At 40.2% G+C, this 23,228-nt stretch overlaps 1 protein-coding gene across 3 annotated transcripts in view; it reads right to left on the reverse strand.

Annotated features, from left to right (window-relative positions):
• The window catches only part of ELAVL4 (ELAV like RNA binding protein 4), a gene marked incomplete at both ends in the record, with an annotated part of 61,631 nt that overhangs the window by 20,012 nt on the left and 18,391 nt on the right, over window positions 1-23,228 (reverse strand). For 2 of the 3 annotated variants that reach the window (XM_080623356.1, XM_080623355.1), the window contains one exon: window positions 19,251-19,491. In XM_080623356.1, the coding sequence (XP_080479482.1) occupies window positions 19,251-19,491 (241 nt within the window). Of the gene's footprint in view, window positions 1-19,250; window positions 19,492-23,228 lie in introns of those variants that run through there. The other variant, XM_080623357.1, reaches the window with a different exon arrangement.

Genomic DNA, 23,228 nt, shown 5'->3' on the forward strand with positions numbered 1-23,228 from the left:
GAAGAAAATCTTTCAAGCTCTTGCCACTCCAGGGGTACATTTTGTTTTATGTTGTATTTTCAAGCATCTCCCCTCAACGCCATCATTTAATGGAGACAGAGATCATACCCCATCAATTGCCAAAAAAATGAAAAGAAAATAAACCCAGAAAAACAATAATTTGTGAAAACCATTACGACTGCTGGCAGACATCGTAAAGTCTTAGTGTGATAAACATTTACAGCTAAAGAACCAAGAAAGTATATATCCAGCTAAAAATATTATTTCCAAATTACTCTCAAGAGCAATACACCTTATGTCAGACAGGCTCTAGATAGAAAAGAACTAAGAATTGGTAGAGAAAGAAGAGAAGGATTTGTTCCAGTATACGGTGAAGCAGTAGCAACTTTTGGGGCTTTTTTTCCATCATGTACTCTTATTGCATGTATTCAAAAAGGGTAACATTTCTTTGGACGCAATCTGGCAGCATGAAGCAAGCAGCTGGACCTCTCAGTGGGATCCCACACAGACACTGAAGTTCATTCCCATGCTACACTTCCCAGGAACAGCACCGTAAATAGTAAATATTTTCTGTGATTTGGAATCCAGCAAGTTCATCACATGCTGCGATTCAGTAGGGCAGGCAAGAGATATTTCTAGATGATCCTAAAACAACACCTTGTTATATCACTACCACCATTGCTCTTTCTGAATGTTTTATCTAGCGCGCAGAAATGCAGAGCGGACCTCTTATGATCTGGTAAAGAACAGGTCTAAAAGTGAGCAATAACACGGCTAAAAAGTATCACGGACTTGACAGTCTTAAACCCATATAAAGCCAAGCTAGTAATGTACATGTTTCGTGTTTCAGCAGGCTCCATTTCAGGGCTGAAAATCACCAAGATTAAAATAAATCATGAGAAAGGATATGGAAACATCAATATACCCAATACATGGAATTTATCCATACGTTGAAAAACCTGCAGCTATGGAAAAGGCGATGCCATTTGAAGACCTGTACCTGCCTGTGTAAGCCAATTCCATTTTTAATTAAGAAATAAAGTGAAAACAGATAGAACTAATGTAAGTTAGGACAGAAAAATAGGTGGAAACAGAGAAAAAATATAAACAAAAAGCCCCCCAAAAACCTCTGGCTTGTGAAGGTCAGAATTACAAAAGCTCATTTTATTTTTGAGATTACAGAAAAAAGATCCCTTAACACTCATGCTGACTCAGTAGCAGACAGTAACATTGCAAAGAAAACAGATGTGTTATGTACACCTGAAAAAGCTATATAAAGTACTAACTAGCAACGCAGGTGGATGTTAAAACAGGAGCTCCTAAGATTCTACATGTTTAAATGAGATGCTCTGGATTACTCGCATAGAATAGACTCCAAAAAAGGGCACAAATGGCTCTCTTGCCATTTTCAGTAATTCTTACAGTGCTGAACAAATTCCAGGAGTTTGGAGGAAAGACAATTTTGCACTGAAATTCAAAAAGGGAGAACTGGGTGACCCAAGAAATTTGAGGTCTATCAGTCTAATGCTGAGCAAGGCAAAATTAGAGACTATTCAATACTGGACTCTAATAATAAAGAATTAGAGAGGGGTAATAAAATCAATGTCAATCAAATTATGTCTATGGAAAATAGATTCTGTCAAACTAAACTGACATCCTTCCTGATGAGATTACAAGTTTGACTTATAAATTTGAAGAATGTCGATTTAATAGCATCGATATACTGGGGTCTTCCATAAAGCACTTGATTTGTTACTGCTTATTAATTGACTAAACCAAAATTAACATGGCACACATTAAATGTATTAGAAAAAATAATGAGCCAACATCTCTAACTGGGAATTGTGAATAGGAAATCACTTGAAAGTGTTTTTCTACAGGTCTGTCTCAGCAAACAGATCTCTGCCCTAAACTCTATTTCCATCGACAAGTGGAAAAAAACCAAACTCTTTCTTCCTGAAGATCATCAACTGTAGAAAAACAGGACGAGAGGATAAGAACAAAGAGGACAGAGAGAAGGTGCAAAGCAAGTTAAGCTCTTCAGTAAACTACACATAAATACACTTAGGTAGCACAAACCCAAGACTACACCCCAGCAAATCAAGTTAGCTATGGCATACTTTCCAAACAGGAAATGGAAGGACTCATACAGGGTGACGCATAAGCAACCACCTCTCAAGCTTGCAATACTGCTGAAAGAGTTAACGCATTTCTTCTTGCCATAAAAGCCACACACTCAAAAAGGGAAATAAAAGTTGCTGTTCCTGATCTGGCTGCGTGCTTTGCTGCGGAAGGGCCAGGCCCAGTGCTGATGTACATCCTTCAAGAAAGATACTGATGCCTTGGCGATGGTGCTATGAGAAGAGGCTACAGTACTGTAAAACTCTTTCAACTGAAAGATGGGGTCACAATCTGTCTACCCAATCAAGAAAGGTTAAGTGGAACCTCAACAGGACTACATTAGTACTCATCTGAAGTACATATTCCCTTTTTTTTAATACTGTCTCTCCAGCAGATAAAACGTGGGAGTTAAATATCCAAACTCGCATGACTTGGCAGTTGAAACAACAGAAACCAGACTATGAACAACAAAGCAAAAGCTGTTTTTATGGGGAAGGCATTAATTCTGTTTTTGACACTGAAGATAACCACATGATTTTAACTACCTACCAACCGTTTTGTCAGATTTTCTACCACTGGAAATTCCAGATTTTTATTTTTTTCCCCAAAAAGCTATGGTCTAGCTCAAGTAGGAATTAATCCAGGGATGGTTTTGGCGAGACGTGTTGAGTGTTCAGTAATCTCTTCTAGTCTAAAGCTCCAAATATGCAGTGCAATCTTGCTGGTTGTTCCTCACACAGGTTCCGCTGCAATCATTCGCACAAGCAAAGTGGAAGTAAACTACTTTTTTAGACAAACTTGACACCTTCCTATTGCTGGGAATGATTCTAAAATCACCTTATAGAAGAGTACAACTTTGAATTGCAAACCTGTGACTAAAGAAGTTTAAAGAAAGTTTTAAAAATATCCTTTTTCTCTTGAAAATAAACCACTCTGGACTGCAGAGTCCCATGAAAGCACTATAGTCCCCACTGTAAACAGTCACTCATTAAAACAAGCACAGAATGGGACAGAACCAATGCAAACTGCCTTAAATCACAGTTTTGTTGTCCCTTGCCCATATGTAAAGCCTAATTAAAGCTGCCCTCCTGACAGCCATAACACGAACGGCACCGAGCACCGATGCTTTTCTCTGACATAATCCATTCCTTCAGAAGTAGGCCACGTCTGACAGCTCATCTCGCATTAGCCAGGCAGAAGCTGTCAGACAGTAACAGCCTTCAGTCACTCCAGGTTTGGGACCAATGATAAATAATGCTCGCCATCAATTGTCTAGAGCTTTCCGACTCCCAACATTTGTTTGTTTCAACTTTGGTGGATATTCAGGGGAAGAAACTTGTGCCAGGGTGAGCTTCTTTACTGAAGCATCTGAGTTCAACTTGCTGTCCATCCGTGACTCTTCCAAGCACACTTGTACATGCTCTTCAACCATCCCCAAAATGCTCTCATGAACTGGGGATGTTCCTATTTAAAACCACCTCCACATGGCTGACAAGGAAAGCAGCAAGCAAGGAAGACTGGCAAGAGAGACTCATCATGCCTTCCATCTCCTAAGTAAGAGTAACAGAAGAGACACACTGGCACTCAAGGTAAGCCCTGCTTCAGCTACTCCCATTTTCAGAGCGCAACCCTGAAGCCTCCACTCCATTTCAGAGACATTTCAAACACATTCCTGGAAGGACAAAGAATGACTGCAACTCGTATGCAAAGCTGCATGAAGTAGGGGCTTTTGGAGAAGGTTACATAAACACCCTTGAGAAGATATATTCAAAACGTACAAGAAGGGTCAAATCAATTGCCTGCCTTTTTTTTTCTGGTTTCTATGACAGTTGCCAACAAATAGAGCTGCTGTTTACCTAAAAAAGGAGATAAGCTACAGAGAGAAGATTCAGGTCAAGGAAAAACGAGATCTGATCATGAGACCAGTTCAAATCCTGCTCCTTGTTTGATGCCTTTTTATACCAGCAATGTCAGTCTCATTCATCCTCCATCCCTTTATCAAGGAGAAGCACCTGCTGACACCCCAGTGATGCACACTGCAGTCACAGGAGAGGCAAACCAGGAGGGAAGCAGCTTCTGTGCGCACTTGCTCCTAGGGCCAAACAATTAAGCTAAGGCTGTCACTGTCACAATTCACTGCAATCCAGTTGGTTCACAGTTGTGAAGGGTAACTTGTTCTGTGCTTAGTCCAGCTCTTTCTCACAGCATCCATTTAGTCTATAGCTTATTTAGAATACAGACTCCTTATATTTGTACAGACCAGTATTTAATACATGTTGTCCATGAATAGCAAGAAAGCACCCTCCTCCTATTACAATATATCATTTTTGCAAGAATTTAGGGAAAAACGTGTAGACTTTCTCAAAGCAAAAATGAGAAGGATGAGTAGTAAATAGCTTTTATTTAGCCTTTTGTAGGAAGGCATAAGTTTTGTTTGGGAGCCTTCCATCAAATTACTGTATTTCAGATGTGCTTGTTAGTTCTTTTGAGAAGATTCCCCTTCTAAATTACTAAAGTCATCTGTATTTAAACGCAATCCAGCCTAGAGTCCCAGATACACTTTGATGCTACAGTGCACCTACAATTAAGGAGCATGACTTACCCTTGGTTAAAAACAGCCATCAGCACAATTTGAGTGTCAGCAGATCCTCCTTCTTAAGATCCTATCTGAGAGGAAAGCCAGGTTCCAAACTTACTCTGGGATACCATTATAACAGATCCCCTCTTAAAAGCCATGTCTGTGGTCTCGTAATGAATAAATAAGCAAACTTAAACCCAAACCTCAGGGAAAATCCATGTTCCACAGGCTGAAGCTTAGCTCTAGCTAGAGCATCTATAAAGGCACATATGCTGACACAAACCTACTCAAGATGGGACAAGATTGTTCAACCAAACTCTTCCCCTAAGGCATTAGAGCCCTCATCCCCAACTAGCAAAGGCTGGTCCCTCTCCATAGGAAATGTACAGGGAAAAAATTCCTATCACTGCCTTAAAGCCTGGCAGTGCCAGAGAGACTGGGATAAAAGCTCATCTGTGCAGCAGACGAGCCTTTTCGGGGGGCTGAGGGTGTCAGAAATTGGACAATGAGCTCCCCCGGGAGCTCTACGCACACAGGATTTAATAAACTCCAGCCCAGGTGGAAGGGGCTTCTTCACACCAGGCCTTCTCCAACAGAGACATTGCTACATGATTAAAAACATTCCCCAAAGGAAGCCCTTGCAAACGGCATGCTGCATCCCACGTAAAACTCTCCCTCGGGAAGCGGATAAGATAGGGAAAATGAACCAGACATACAGACAACACTCAATTTTAATATCTGAATGGGAAGTGCCAGATACCATGACAACAAGCCCAGAAAAATAAAAGGGGAATAAAAAAAGCATTGCCCAAAATGTGAAACAAATCCTATAACCGCAGCTAAAGCTATCAAACGATTAGTGCTAGTCAGGTTACTGCAACCCCTGGACTGCCACATCTGTTTGGAGGAGAACCAGCAGGAGCTGAACACAGTGACCTCCAAAAACGTAGCCAGACCCTGAAGACCCAATTGCAAGCTCCCCACAACAGAAAGCAGTGTCATTCAACCAGCACCTTGTGAGTCACAAAGCTTGACTTCACCAGGCAGTGCCAGAGAAGATTACACAAGTTTTGCCCTTCTGCATAGTTTTGACAAATCCCTTAATGCAAGATGGTGTAATTTAATGTCCTGATTTGCAGAGATGCTGAAGCAGGAGTAGCTGTCATGTAAATTAAATGCCAATTGACAGGAGCTGCTACCCCTCAAAATTAGACACAGTAACAATTCTGATTCTGGAATAGTCCCCCTCATCCACCTGGAAAACAGAAAAAGATGGAGCATGCTTTGACTGATCCTGCTGCTGGTCAGCACCACCAGGTCCTCCCAAAAATCCTCCTTCCACAGAAATTAAGAGGACTTTCAAAAACAAGCAATTACTCCATTTTAAACTTGACCATACCAGCAATAAAATGCCTACTCTTGCAAATACTGCCTTATAATCTCTTAAAGACTTCCAGCACGTCAGATGTTCTGCATCTCACCTAAAACAAGACTTTGCTCTTAACCGCATACTATACAGAGTTTTAACAAAGTCAGCTGTGTAATTACTGTACTTGAGGACACGGACTAATCTGCATGCAAAGCTTAAGTGGCAGTTTGAGACAGATGCTGCTGACTTGGCTGGAGTCTTCTGCAGTTCCCATTACCATAGCATGGAAGCATTTTATCTCTGTAACACACCTTTCCTCACAAACACCAGGAGGAAAGCAGTTTTAGTCCTATTTTGGAGAATAAACACTGAAAAGCATCAAGATTTCTAGGGTGAACTTGAACGGAGAAAGAGAGTCATTAAAACGGGGATCTCAAACTGCATCTCCCCTACCCTAAGACAGTAACCTTATCATTGGACCACTGTGAGCTGTGCTGCAGATATCTTGTAAACAACAAGCACATATCATACTGCAGAATGTATTATACTCTTTTTTTGTTTTCCTGCTTTTATCAGGCTTAAGTGTAAAACTGGATTTTAAGCATGGGTGTGCTCATACTAGTGCAAGCAACTGATTAAGTATGTTTTCAGAAGCGACTGCTCCCGACGTAAGACAACTGAGTTCCACTTCTGAACAAGTATTTGGATCTCCCCCTGCCCCATGGTTTACACCTCTTGCTTTCCCTTCATCTTCTCTCCTCCCCCTTCCTTCAAGGAGCACACAGCCTCTGAATTAGCAGCTGTTCTGAGAAGAGCAAGGCTGCACTCCTCCCCGCTTTGTCCCAGAACACAACAGGGACTGTACTATAAAAATCCAGTGTTCTGGGGACAGGCATGAATGGACAAGAAACAGCCATGACTTGTCTATCCCAAACAGTAAATTCTATGCTGAAGAAGAGACGAATCAAACACAAGAATGCAGACATTAGAAACAAAAGGTTAAGTTAAAACAATATTCTGTCAGAAAAAGTGAAAGCAAACAGACCCGGAGAAAAAAGGAAAAACATAGCCGCACTTTAAAAATGGTAAGCAGTGGTGTGGAAAGATAACTGCATCAGGAATTAAAGAAGTTACTGCATTAAATAAAGCATACAATATGTGATAGGAAGCCTTTCACATGCCAAGTAGACAATGTCACATCATGGGAATGGGATACAGCATCACTTGACCAGTGGTACATAGAGAATGGTAAAGACTGCACTTAACTATAACAAGAAGTGTATGTACTGGGGATTCGGAAAGCAATAAACCGAAGGGAACCAAAGCTTCAGCAACCACCAGGTTTTAAAATCAAGCATGACTTGAGGCTTAAGAGCTACTTAGGATGAAAGATTAGCAGTGCCCAGTGTTACATCATTAAAATATGCTGTCCTTTGGCTAACTTGTGACTAAAAGGAGAAGCAAAATGCTAGAGATAATGCAAATGTGTGAAGACTATGACTGGAGATGAAATATTAAGAGTGCGCTATGTAAAACTGTTACTCAGAAGACAAAATTAAAGAGAGTAAAATTTACATAGTCTGAAACCAAAGAGAAAATGCACTCCAGCTGTGTGAATCAGTAGGTCATGGAAGAGGTACTTGCCTCATCACAGCAGACTTACCTTCCCTTCCTGCATCCCACCCCAAATGCTGGTATTTGAGATTTAGATGAAAGTGGAAGGCAACTAAAAAAAAATTAATACTGAACAATGAAGGACAAAGTGAAAGCAAACCAAAAGAAACAGTGATCTTTTTCACTGGTCGGGCTTCAACTAAAGGGACAGTACATTCAGAGACAGTGATCTCATAGGGTAAAATCTGCACAATTTTGGTATAAATATATCAAGATTTGCACAAAAAAAAAAGTGATGCCAGGCACTCAAAGTGAAAGCTTATGGGAAGGCTATAGTAGTGAGTGGTGGAGTGATGGGGACAGGAAAGGCAGGAGGACAGAAACCACAACACAGCCTGTGCACTGCCCAAGGTTTCCATGATTGGTCAGAACTGAAAAGTCAGTTGTGGCTTAACAAAGTGACATGCAATCTGGTTTATAGGAGAGATTTTTGTTATCTGGATAAAAGAGAACATGCTCTCTCACTGAAAAGAGGTACACAAACAGACGAATTGGGAAAGGAAATGTACAGCTAAGACAAGAAAATACAGTGCATCCTCAAACCCGGAAACATTTTATATGGAAACAGTGGCAGTAACACTTCCAGTCTACAGGAAATGGCAGAGGCACGTAAAACTGGAAGGAAACAAGACTGTTTTGCAAAACAAGAATATTAAGTAGGACATAACAATATATCGCAGCAGCGATATCTGAAACCCAGGGACTGCAAATTCAAAAAGCCCTGGTAATTTTGTCATTAAATGATTTAATTCAGCAACATTTAAGGTTTTGTACCTCTGCCTCTGTCAAACAACAAAAAACAAAAGCCACCACAACACTAAAATTTCACAGTAATTCTGAAGAGTGACTCAGAACACCTATTCTGTCTCATAAACAGCCTACTAATTAAACTCTTTGAGCTCTACTAACCAGTTTTTCCAGTGCACAGAGGAAAGTAATTTATTCCAGACCGGAATGCAAAATTTAATATCAGCCACACAACCTGTGACTACAGCATTTTTAATGTGATCAGCAAAAACATAAATAAAAGCTGCAACCTGACAGCTACGGAGGTTAATCTGTAATAGTTAGATTTACGCAGATTACTTTACACAGCATCTGGAAAGATGCTGAGAGAAGTAAAGCCACTTTATCGTAGTCCAAAATGTGCTACCTACAAGACTTTTGCTATCCATTGATACTTCAGACTGCAGTGAGCCTACTTAACAAATTTGCTTTGGCTTTGAGACAGACCTTTCAAATTTTAGAACAAAGAGCAGAAGCTGAAGTATATTTCAAATGTTTATAATATTCCTTTTAGGTACTTGCAGGTAATAGAAGTAATGAAAAAGAAAACTGCTTAAAAGAGAAATTATCATGACTTGTGTACAAATCTTTTCTTTTTAAAGGTGGCAGATTTCATCTTTATCAGCCAACACCTTCTCCTGTGACACTACCCCCTGTATGGCACTGGAGGCACCATGTACTGAGGTCTTGACTACAAGCCATTCTTGCTGGCTGACCACCACCAAAAGCAGCGCAGGTTTTATGATACACAACTCCTGTAAGAAACCTTTTCACAGTATTAAACATGTAGACGGTAAACAAAGAAGGAAAACATACACATTTTTCCTCTTGTTTCCAGTTTGGCAAAGTACTTAAACATAGCTAACCTGGAGCAATTAAGTACAACAATCCTACCACCAATGAACAAAATCAAGGTAATGAAGCAGCTATTCCAATGTAGTAGACAGCAAAGGGGGAAAAATGTAACCAGTCATGCTCCCAAGCTGTTAATGTTGGTTTGTGGTTGGTTGGTTGTTTTTGTTTTAGACAAAGTGGCTTCTAGAGCAGGCAAATATTCAAAGGAAACATAGAGGAATGGGAGAAAGATGCACTGGTAAATAGAAATGACACAGATATAGCACAGAGGAGTCTAGAAAAGGAACTGCTGGAGAAAACTTTCTTGTTACATGTTCAATATTCCCCTGCCCTACCTACCCATCCTCACAAAGGGGAAAGTCAAAACACTCCCCACATCTAACCAACAGCATCCTGAGGAGGGTGGCTTCATTCTGTGGGTTCTAGAATGCTGTAATAAGAGGAAGCCTATTGATATCTAGTTTAAGGTACCTTAAGATGAATGTGAGCACAGTTATTTGGGTAGGGAAGTAGGCACATTAAACCTTCTACCACAGGAACAGCAGCCCCTCAAGTACAGTAGCAATTAATCATACTGGCAATGCTGCCATTTGTTTGCTTGCAGGTGAGTATGACACAGCTTTCTGTCCATCTGCTTTTGCAACACCCCTTAAAAACCATTAACTGTGACAGAAAAAAACCCAAACACAACAAAACAAAAAAAACCAAAACCAACAACAGTCTGGGCCCTTGTGAATAAAAATAATAGAAACATTCAGGTTTTTTTCCCTTCAAGCTGATTTATTCCACTGATTAAACAGATGCTGTGAGAGTCATAGGAACAGCAGTACTAGGTCAGAGCAGAAGTCTGCCTAGTCCAATATCCTGGAAGTCAGTAACTTGCACTGAAATTCCTAGCAGGGACAAATAGCAACACCTGCAAAGCCAGTGACAGATTCTGCTCAAGAAGAATGGAGAACAGCAGCTATGTCCAACAAACCCCATCAGGGAGTCACCAAGGCAAAGTCAGTGAACAAAGTCAAAGAAATGCATTTTGACTTGAGTGGCATGATGCTTTCCTCCCCTCCTTCTCTACTCTTTTTGGAACCAAAATCTCACAAGGATGAGAAATATCCAAGACTGCGGCATCACAGAAATGGAAAATCTGACACCTGGGCAAAACCTGTCTTAACAGGCATGCAGAGATGCAGAACAGCCTGAATAAGACTCAGGCTGTACCATAGATGGTTTAAAAAGTTAGTGGCTGCAATACTCTACCAATGACCACTCCAGGAACGAAGCTTAGGACATAAGAATGCTGCTGAAATACAAAGATATATGCTTGTCTGTTGGCAAACACTCAGCATCAGAACAACTTCCAACAGCCAACAAGATTACCAAGAAAGTTACCAGTGCTGACTAGGCACACAATTGCCAGTGAACTGCATACAAGGGTTGCTGGACTCCCAATTAAGGCAGCAAAAGAAACTCCTTTAAATAGGAGAAATCAATAGATGGTGAGGAGCATTAAGGATACACAGGGGTAGAAAACGGTGGTAAGTCCCCTTCTCTGAATGTTCTTGTGCGTAATAATATAACATAACTAGGAATTAACACCTCTTAACCGTAAGTCAAATTAAGATGATACCCTAAGTTTCATGGGATTGAACTTCTGAAGTTTTCTAGAAGCAAAGAAGAAGGAAAGGATTTAAGGCCTGTCAAGACCTCCATGCAGCAGATATCCCCAAAAGATCTTTGCCTTCTACGGATGGCATCTCAGTTGACAAGTAGAAAGAAAACAGGCTGGCTCAATCATACAAATGGCTCCTTGCTCAAGTCAGTCAGAATAACCCCAGTAGCAAAGAAGATCTGAAGGATGGGGTACAACTGGATGGAGTCTGATGAGCTACTTTGTTTTACCAGTATAGGGACTACACACCAACTGAGCTAGCAGAAAACACCGAGAGGAAAAAATACAGGAGTGCTAAGGGCATACACTCCCATGGGCAGCAGATTCCAATACTGATATGAACGTCTGAGGCTAGCCACTCCCAGAAGTCAAGGTGAAGATCATCTTGCACGGCTCTTCCGGCTGTAGAGAAAAGCACCTGCACGCTAGGAAGTCAAGTGATGATGGATCAGCTCTGCAGCAGAGAAGGGGCAAGAACTTCCTGACTCACTGAGAAACAGCCACTGCAGGCAAGTCAAATTATCCTGGTCATAAGATTACTAAACACCATCTTAAAGCCAGGAAGAAACTCATAATGCAGCACTGATGAAAAGCAGTCTTGTGAAAACAGAGAGCAGGAAGTAAGCAACTTACAAAACCATTTAGACTGGTTTTACACAAGGCACTTGTGCTCTTGGACAAGTTGTCTAGCAAGAGCACTTGCAGAGATGGGCAGAGGTGACAAGCCACAGCACAGCCGTGCTGCTTGTTGGCATGGCTGAAGGGCAGAAGGTCTTGAATAGCAGGGAACAGATGAGCTGGTGGGTAAATCAGCCTCAGAGCCCTGACAGGTATCTCTCGCTGTACTGTCTACTGCTGCCCCAAAAGACCCTGCCTCAGCTGGAACACAGCGCATCATTAGTGGACACTGCTGCCAATCTCCCTGAGCTTTCCTGGAACTCTCTCATTCCTTTCATCCCCTTTCTCCTTGTTGTCCTGGGACTAAAAGGAAATAAAAGAGAAAGGGTTAGGGACAGAAGACCTGTGCTTGAGTTCTGAAGCAGAGCATCTGTGCTTCTAGAGGGATAGACAGAACAAGGGAAAAAGGACAGATAACACAGGAGATTAAGGATGGACTGTCATCAGAGAGTTCCACCATTTCACCTGGCTGTTCCCTGGTAAACAGTTAATCTTCAATGCAGATGACATGCAGGATGCAAAAAGAGTCTCAGACTAGAAAGTCAGCAGACACACTGAGAAGCCTCATAAATAACCTTCTCTGGAAGTCACGATTTTGGGGGTGTAGGTGTGCTTATGCTGTTGAGGAAAACCATACTGCTAATCCTTCCTCACTAGACTTGATGGAAAGGTGATGTTATTTACACAAACCAAGCCGTCAAAAACGGTGAAGAATAACTAAATATGCACTGAAGACATTTAATACCCTTCAGAACAAGCTCGGGATTGAAACTGCTGGAGTTAATTAGAAAGCTCTTTCACAGCACAAGGGTCATGCCTCTCTGCTTTCTGCCTATTTGCCTCACCACTCATTTCAATTGCTTTTTTCTAATAATCAAGAAATCAAAATTCTTTTGTTCGCTGGCGCAGAGTATGCACCAGACAACTGCAGAGAGGCGATAAAGAAAATGACGGATGCAAATCTGACCATTTTCCTCAGCATTCAGAACAGACATCAAACCATGCCAAACACGGTTCAGAAATCCAGCACTAAGATCGTCGCTTCTGGTTCTGTGTTCCTTCCCTCCCAGTGCTAATAAATTTAGTTCAGATACTACAAATCTTCATTTAGGTAATCAATATTTGGGGGTTGTATTGAATGTGCAGGCCTTAGAATACGGTATGCAATGCTGAAATTAGGTTTATCTCCGCTGAAGAACAGAATACACTTCAGGAAATAAGGGGCTATAAAAATGAAGCAACTAGGCTATCAAATTAAGATCAATTTAAAGGTATTAATGACTTTCAGAGTTACATATTCAGTCTCAAAAAATAATTCTAAATTTTAGGTTTAGAAGACTGAAGCATGTCTGGTTTTGTTCATATCTTCTAATACTGTACTTTCTGCACATGATCCAAGGTAGCTGACAAAGATTACAACCAAAAACTGAAGCATGCTCTATGTTCTATCTGATTCACAGAAAGCATTTTCTTTTTTCAGCTCTAAACCACATTATTTTAGACTTCTGCATTTCTGGGCTCTTCACTTTCAACTGCAGTTGTACTTCTCTACCTGACCACTCTCTTCTCACTGCATTTTGACCATGCACTCAACACAAAGGAACAATTACCATACAAGTCTCCTCTACCTACTAAAATACAGCGAGGTCAATCTACAATTCACTTAACCTGGTATTATTTTTTCAGACAAAAGAACTCTAGCAGAGTACTCTGCTGAATAAATATGTCTTCTATTTCAGCAAATATTAAGTCTTTCGCTTGCAAGGAAGTAAAATGCAAAAAACCTGCACTGCTTCTTACAGGAATTCCCTATACAGCCAGTTCAAGGGGCACTACTAAACACCGCCTTTAAATGCAATCAAACCAAATGCCAAATTATATTCACTTTGAAATGGTGAACATCACAGTAAGTTTGTTTTTATTTACCCTGTTCTGAAGGATTCTGTTAATTCTCATCCACTACTGGAGCAATCAACTGCTGCTAACACAGTCTAGTCAAGCAAGATCTGTACCAAATAAATGATCAGAGATCAGTGAGTAGTTACCACTGCTTTATGCAGAATTACTAAAAAACCCTTCCAAGTCAATAAGGGAATAAACCACCTCTACAAGGTATTTTTCTCCTAAACCCTGTTATTAGGTGGGCTTATGCCATGAGGCATGAGTGTTTACATACTTTCTAAAGAGTTTATAAGTCTTATCTAACATAATCCCTCATTCTATAATCCTATCTGTTTAATATATTTGAAGTGGCGCAAACTGCTGGAACCAGTAATATCTCAAAATGGAAAGCACTTTCAAAGCACAATCAGTGAACTGGACATCAAATGTAAAAGCAGTTTATGCTCAGATTAGATTTTCAATCATTTAGGATCAGGCAGCAACACTGGTTTTCACAGTAAGCTGTATTTATCTGCATATGGGTCATGTTTTTTTCCTCTAATCAGAAACACTTTAGGTACATCCTTTCACAAAATTCCTAGAGAAAACACATGTAAAACACTGGTAGCCTTTATAAGTGAAATCTTCAGGGAATACATGTTCTATCCCCAGTTTCTATTTCCTTTGAATAAAAATAAGTATTCCCCCCACGACAATGTGGCACTATTTTACTAAAATCTCCAAAATGTCCAGTTGAGTCTTTCCAATGCAGATGTAACCATGCCATGGTTACCTATTGTCATGAACTGTATTACCAAAGGCCTCTTTCCTTAATTCAATTTAGCCATTAATCCTGTTTTTGCTTTGCCTTTTTCCATTATGATGGGCTTTCAGAGTCCCACCTCTATCCCAAGATGGACACCATGACCTGGAGAGAACTGTAGGTAAAACCGTCAGTATTTCTTCCTCTCCTAACATGTGACAACACACAAATGCTACTGCTTTGAGTCAATAGCTTTCCTGTCCTGGATTTTCACTGGGATCATCAATATTTATACTACACTTACAATGCCATGATTATTTCTCAACTGTAGTTTTAATCTAAGTCTGCATCAGTCTTACTATAAATACCTAAAATTAAAAAGAAATCTTTGTGCATAATCTTAAAAGAATTGCAAATTTAAAAGGGATGATTTAAAAACAGAGTTGCATATTGGACAGAGGAGCAATGAAGTTCCTGATTATGCATGCAGAGAACATCAAATTGTACCACACAGCAGGAATATGCAAACTCTGTCATAAGTTAAGTGATGCACAGAAAACCAGTATCAATAAGCATTCAGCTTTACAGTGTGCCTGGATCGTTGTAAGATATGACAGATTACTTGAGATCCAAAGATTTTTAGATACCAATCATTTGAAGATTCCCAGGTGTGAATTCCTGAGCAGATTACAGAGAAACAAGAATATAATCCTTTAGATCTCAGCTAAGGCCTCCAAATCAATTAAAAAAATTAGTAACAAACATCCCCATCTCCCACACACAATCTATGTCAACAAGGACAACTTGCTGGGCCAGTAGCAAGTACAGTATCTCTGACAGACACTATGATGACTGGATCTTTTGTTTTCAAACATGGGACAAAACAAGTTCAGCATTTCTTCTCTCAAAGTTTTCTGATGCATTCAAGCCCTCTCCTTCCCCAAGTCAGGAAGATATTTATCACTGGCTTTCTTTGGACAAAAGAAATAAAGGACATCCTCAATATTACAGAGTTCAGGCGTCGCTTGTAGGGGCTGAGCCTCACATCCATCTGCAGCTGTAGCATTCCTCTGTGAAGTCACCTCTCTCCCATCTAACACTGCTCTAAAATGTTTATGCCATTTGGGTTTTTTTAATTCAAGTTCCTTCTCATTTTTGGAGAGCAGCTGATTAAACCTGAACAACTGGGTTGTTGGACGAAATATGCTGTAGCTATGAAATGGTACAGCAGGGACCAGTTTCACTGTTAATTTAAAATGCTAGAATTAATTAGGTAGTGTAAATGAAGAATTTAATAAGCACACTTTACAACCACAAGTTCTGCTTTTATTAAACACCCCTGCCAAATGAAGGCAACTATCTTCAGTCTGTTTTTCCTTGTCTCATTCCCTTAAAATCTCTGCAGTGAAAAAACCCCCGTTTTTCCATCGCAACCCCTCCCCCATAATTAAAATGTATGCCTGACTTCCATCTCCTCTTTCAAGTCATTAGCATCTTTTAAAAATGCTACTGTATATCCTGCCTGTTCTCAGAAGCTACCAAACAAAACCGAAGTTTACCATTTTGGTTTTGAATACCAAATTGAAGGCTGTCTTAGAAGCTGTCATTCCTATTCAACTCAGTACGGTGTACTACCAAATTAGCATATTTTTTTAGTGAAGGAATATGCCTGTTTAAATATGTGTCTTTCCAAAGCGAGGGGTAACATCACGAATCCATTTTCTTAAAAAACCCTACTACCGTTCTAAGCCTGCAGAAAGAATCAGGGCAGATTATTCCTGACACATATTGGTTAATCGATTTTAAAATAAATACAGAAGTTGAGATCAAAATCTCTCAAAGGGATCCTCTGTATATTTAGAAGATCTTGGTTAGCTTTGAACTCCTTGGAAAAAAACACAGTATTTTGGGAGCCAAAGCATTATTTCACAAAAATCTGTGCAATTCCTTAACAGGACAGGGGAAATCAAATCTTTTCCATGAAGCAATTCAATCCTATCTAGCCCCAGAAATACATCTGAGATTCTCTAATACGGTTTTGTCAGGGTAACTATTTAATGACTTTTTTTGGTTTATGACCTTCTCTATTTCTCTGGAAGCAATCTTTTTATTCTGGCTTTCCCTGATTTACTTGATATTTTACCTTAGCAAGGAGGAGACATATTGACTATCTATGAAGACAACCCGCATTTTTAATGGAAACAGCTCCAGTGTTTGTCTAGAGGCACATGGCAACAGTGCACACTTAGCTGAGATGTGTAAAAACCAAAGTTTTGAACAGAAACAATGAAAAACCTCAAAGCAGACAAAACCTAAACTGTTTCAGACTTCCACCAGTTCAGCAAGAATAGCATAAGAATTTACTGTTTCTTCTGTAACACAGCTTTCGCTGTCAGAGAATCTACACTGATTTTTAATAAGGACGAAAAAGCAAACACCCCTGAGAAGCCAGTCATCTCTGTAACAGGCTACTGGCATACTTCCACCCCTCCCCTCCCAATAAAACCCATAAAATCTCAGAGAGCCTAATGAAGAACACACTTACATGACGATCCGGAAAGATGAGCTGGGTATGACCTCAGTGCATTTCCATTTTGTTACTCTCAATGTTCTAAGAACCTTTAAAAACACGGACTGCATCTGGCAGAGGACCACATTCGATTTGCTAACTTGGAATTGAATGTGAGGAATGAACATGCATCCTAAAATTTAGCAATGTTGCACAATGCCTTGATAACAGGCCTGAAAATCTTGGCAGATTAAATTCTGTTTTCAGAAATGGCACTGAGACTTTGAAGGGGAAATTTTCTTTGTGAATATGGTTCTTTTGTACCTGCATCCCTTTTTAGAACAACTTGTAGGCTCCGCAATCACTTAGGGGTGATGTCCTCAACGCATCCAATTATTATAAAGAATGATTCCTTTAAAGTATTTTCCTGATCATGAAGATTTACACACTTTGTATGGAAGGAAAAAGCACAGGCAAAAAAACCACCCAAGAAATGTCCAAAAATCATATCGTGAACTTCTTACATCTTCAAATATAGAAACAAAAGCCTGGAGATGGAATGAAACAAAAAGAATACTGTTCCTAGCTGATGAAGTAATTGCTCTCTGTTCAAAGACAGCCAATTCCCTGAAAACAACACAATATTTAAAGTCTTGAAACTATATTGCAAGGGAACCACCATGAATTTTGAGTGATACGAAAAGCAATAAAGCTCAAGAAACACTGGACCTGCCATGATCAAAATTCAAGCTAGGCCCACTAGCCTCCTGCAGATGAGGGTTAAGTATTCACTTTTGTGTTAAATAACTGAATTAACCTGCAACTTAATTCCTCAGATTATTTTCAGTCTAAAAGAAGAACAATGGTACGGAGCTAAACTGGTCTGGTGGCAGATATCAAGGTCGCTACGGCACACCAAGATACTGGGCCAGCTATCTTAGAATAGGACTTCAGTTATTTGCATGGCAAATTTCAGAGTGGGAGCTTAAGCAATCTGGTTTTAAGTAGGAAAAACCCCCAAGAATAAATAAAAGTCAATTCCATTTTTCAATCTTCCTTTTAATACCCCTGAAGCTGTGGCCAAATCAGAAGAGATACTGAAATAGATACATCATGGTCAATGTGCTGAAGAAAGCTCTGCCGGACTACAGTTCTGAGAACTTGAGCTGCCCTGCAGCTACTGCCATTTGTTATGTGCCTTGCGTTCACCAGAACATTGCTGTATGTCAGGAAGTAAATAAAAAAGAAGCATTGCATGTTTAAAAGCATTAAGCAGATCCTCCTAATGCTGCCAATAACAACAGCTGCCAGGCTGTCATGGAAGTAGGTATGAAGATTTGCATTTTAATCCCTCATCTTTACATGGTGCCTCTTTCCAGAGTGCACACCCAAGTGGCCAGGAGTGCATCTGAGAGGAGACAGCTCCTTTTCTGGAACCCTTTCCTTCCCAAGGCTGCTGCTCTCTGTGCTAAACATAACAGCACTGGTGATGCACTGAACAGCAGTGAAATTTCAGCTGTTCCCCACCTACGGTGCGAGCAGACACACAACCTATAAAACTAACCTATAAAGCAAGCTATAAAAGCTGACTGTTCATCCTATCATCTTCTTGTGCATCAGTGAATTCCTGGCTGTGGCAGCAAGGGTACAGAGCAGGCTACACCTGTCCACACCTCCTCTAGTGGTAGTGCAGACATCTCTCCTCTGAGATATGATCTGCAATGGGAGGCTTTTCTTACTCTGAAGGCACCTTACCAATGGGTGTCGTTTCATGTGGGAAGCTATCATGGCAAACTGAAATGTTTTCAGGGAACAGAGCTCATTAACAAATATCCACGAATGTCAGAATGAAAACCAGAGCAGTGGTACCCAACTACAGAGCCCTGCTGTGCAGAGCACCGTGGTAAACAAGCCATGATGGGCATGCAGAACCATCCTGACTTCACAGCGTTAATAAGCAAAATTTTGATGAAGGTATGGTGAGGTGCAAAGGCAGTAGTCAGAATTAGGAATGGTCAGCTGGCTCAAGCCCTTTAGACTACCCTTTTACAACTCAAGTCAATGTTAAATAAAATCTAGAAAGATCAGGAAGGCAATGCCATTATCTGAGCTCTGAACCAAGAAGCTGCACAATGCGTTACATGCACGAAGACTGGCAATGTTAATACCTCCCCTCAGATCTGTGTGGAGATTGAAAGACAAGGGACTTCTCTTACAGTTGTTCTGTACCACTGAAAACTAAAGGTTTACCACAGTATCTGCAGCATTCCCTATGCTAAGCACGTGCAATGTAAGCACCAAGGTTCTGCTGACCTCAGATGCAAACCGACCCTGATGCACATGAAGATAACATCATGAAGCGCTTACCTGTAATTTTGTCTCTCACGAGCTTGCAGGATTCAATTTCACCGATGCTCCCAAAGAGACTCCTGAACTCCTCCTGGGTCATGTTCTGGGGTAAATAGTTGACTATGAGGTTGGTTTTGCTGTCATCTGTAGCAGCCCCTGTCTGCATGGGGGAAGGGCAGTTTCTACTGTTGCTGGAGGGTCCATTGGTTGTATTGGAAGTAGGGCCATTCGACACCTGAGGCTCCATGGTGCTAATTATCTACATGAAAATAAAAGGAAAAGAGAAAAAAAAAACCCTTAAGTTTCATAGATACAATAGCTATTTTTAAAGATACTTACAAACGAATGAGTAGGTAGCATTCATGGCCAATTTAGATACTTCAACAAAAAAACCCGGCTTGATTCCTCTGTTATTGTTGCAAAGTAGGTCATGCTAGTCTTTGGCTGTGAGCATATACTAAGATGCAGTTAAAAAACCCTTCTTTTTTTGTTAATGCGAAGCTGATTTCTGCTTTCATCACACAGCCATTTTCACAAATGTAAATTTAAACCACATAAATTTAATTATAATTTAAGGTAATAATCATAATTAAAATTATAGTTCCATTAAATCAGATGAAGTAAGTGTATGGCTCCATATGAAAAGGTAAAATATTTTACCTATTTAATAACTGTATCACAGAGTGCAATGACAACAACATTAACCAGAAACAGTCAATCTACAACGTGTTGTCATTCAGACTGCTTTCAATTAATAAACTCAGTGTCCCAAGACATACCATTTACCAGTTCCAGTGATGACCTATATTCTCCAGTTATATTTTTCACTAACGAACTGACACCTCTTTAAATAATAAAGCCCTGGATTTGCAATCTTCAGAGATACAAAGGTCTTCAGATATTTACTGGAATCAAAAAGGTTTAATCAGAGACAGGCTTATCAGGCGCAGGTGCAGGCTGGGATTTTAACAAGCACGTCTATCTGGAAATGTGAAACTCCCAATTTCCACTGAACAGACTCAAATAGACCTTTCCAAAAAAATGACAAATAAGAAAGCCAGCTTAGCGAAGTGCGTGCAGGACAGTAGCCCCATTGTCACCAGTGCCACCAGTCACGTGAGTAAAGCTGCCTGCATGTTTATCTGCAGAATACAAGTTTCAATACGAGAACTGCGCAGGCAGACAAAGCAAGCAGAAAAAACATGGGTACTTCAAGTCTTTTCTATAGGAGGTATATGCCTCTACTATGGCTTCCAGCCTGCCTTCTGTCACCAGCGCTGACAAGGGAAGGACATCATCTTGGCCTCAGACATCATCTTGGCCTCAAACCTAGGTAAATTAAAGCAATCCAAATGGTGGCTTTTGCTGTCTACTGTGGAGTGTGCAATGTGCAGTTTCACTGGTGTTTTGTATCAAAGAGCATCCCTCGGATGGGCTCACCCTCTCTCCATCAAAGACTCCGAGAGTCAGTAATGCAAACTGATGCTCTGGGCAAGGAACTGCACTGCCCAGGGACAGGGACAAACAGGGAGAACTGAGGGCTAAGACACCACACACACTGAACCTTGTGTTCATCCGATCCTGTAATTATTGTAATTACCCAAGACTTAATTTGCTTTCTTTTTTAAATCCAGGGAGGTACATGTTGTGACAAATTAGGCCTATAATTCAGGAGGATGGGGGGGGGACACACGCCAAAAAAGGGGTGTCTATACTAAAACTGACTGCATGAGAGAGGCTCACACAGAGTAGTTCATATTCTGGTCAATTCTATTTTTATTTACTTATTTTTCTTAATTGAAATGCTCCAGTGTTAGTTTAATGCCACATTTACGACAAAACCCCCTTTTTCATCAATGGATGTAAGTTTTGAATTACCTTTATTTTTATTACCTAACCCAGGAATAGCCAACTTGGTTTTAAACAAAAAGAAACCTTTCAACATTGCACTTGACAGAAAGGCCTTAAGCGACACAACAAAATCATCGTGAAAATAAACGTTGCAGGAACAGCAACTTCTTGAAAGAAATCAGCCCATCGAAACCAGAATCCCCCTGCCAATTTTACCAGCCACATGGCACCCAGCACTGCTGACATCTCTGTCATGCTGTACCAGCCCCATACACCCTTCCTTCAAGACTTTGCCTTTTACCCAGCATCAGCTATCCCTCCTTTTCTCAGTCTGATTTCATACATGTATTTATTCACACATACTACTAAACGGTTCAGATGCTGCTAAATCTGGTTAGCTTGGGATTCCAGCTGGAAGAGCATCCTTTGATCTCAGCACCTCCGTGACCCCACCACAGACACTGATGCCAACTCTGAGCTTTGCCAACAGCCCGCTGCAGGGTTGGGGTTCTGCACCCCAAGGCTAATGTGCTTCAGCAGAGCACTGTGTGCTCATGTATGCTGTATCGGCATCCACTTGATTAAAACTGGGGGGAAAATTCCAGTTCTGATAATAAGACGCAGTCAGAAGATGACTGAAGCAGCTGATATGGTTAACTGCAGCTTCCCATGTACATTTGAAATCATCTGTCCATATCCTTTCCAACATAAAAACCCCACAAGGTAAACTGCAATTTTAGGGGCTGATCCTGCCCCTCCTAAAGCCGACATGAATACCACACCACTGGTTTCAGTTACAGCAGAAGCAGGACTTCAGCACAGCGCGCTAAGGAAAGTACATCGTCTATTATTAGCCACAGACACAAAAGCTATCTATAGTCCCCCACAATAAACAATAACGCTGGATCTTTTAAAAATCTGTGAAAGAAAACAAAATTTGGAACTGGCTGGTGTCCTACTTACACATTTTGCAAATGCTTTTTAGTTACATTTTCAGCATGCTTACCTTCCACACCAAGCAAACAAACAGAATTCAACTCAGATAATTTAGCACATTCAGAACATTAAGCTGCTCTGTAAAAATCTGTTCTTGAACAAGTAGATTTCCTCCTATAATACTTCATCAAAATATCTTGGCACAAACTAATGTTGCACCAGGTGCCAGGTTTTCTCCTAGTTATTCTCACTCAACTCCAATTAGGTTTTCCTGATTTTTTTTCAATATTAGAAAGGAAAAATCAAGGCACTTACTTGCCCTTCAAATTATTGCAAAGTTGTAGGGTACTGAAAATCGATTTGCTATGCATATTTCTATACATATATAAAGAAGATATAATGGATAGAGGCAAATGCTGAAGAATTACAAAATACGTTTCTGATAAGGTATTTTATATGTAATTTCTTTTTTTACTGCATAATTTTAAGTATCCATTTACAGAGTGATTTTTGTGCAAAGGCAGATATGCACCAGAGCTTGCACTCAAAGTTCTTATGGGCACAAAGGAATAACACTTATTTTAGATGTACATACTGATCCACATCATTAGTAAACACTGGAATTATTGATGGAAACAAAAAGGCAAGTCCTAGCTCTCCTATCCAAACATTCTGCCCTCTCCCCTACACATCTGAAGCTCATATCCACTGTTAAGAGTTCAGCGTGCATGCACTGGGACATTTATTGTCGATGACTGGTTTTAATATTAAGTAGTTGTTGATCCCACGTCAGGCAGCAGATTACATAAGAGCAACATTATTTATTCAAAGACTAAATTTCAACATGCCATTTTGCTGTCTTTTTTCTATCCACAACCCTAAGATTTAGATTTTTTTAATTCAATACCTGCACCACAATATGAACATCTTTGAAACAGACACTCTGGTTACCTGGGCACACAGTTAACTTTCATTATGCTTTTATTACTGGTAATAACATTTTCTAACACATGAAAGTATTGGGCTGTAATTCAATTCTACAAAAATATTTAAGGAGGCTGTAAGTCTGTCTAACTCAGCAAGGGCTTCTCTGGATACAGGCAAAACAAAGGTGGAAAACCCAACAATGACTTAAACCCAAAGTCAATTTTTTTACAACAAAATATACTCTTGTCTCTTGAAGATTAATATTACACCTCTATAGATGCC

Source organism: Psittacula echo (assembly GCF_963264785.1).
Source record: "Psittacula echo genome assembly, chromosome: 7".
In the NCBI taxonomy this organism is placed as follows: domain Eukaryota; kingdom Metazoa; phylum Chordata; class Aves; order Psittaciformes; family Psittacidae; genus Psittacula; species Psittacula echo.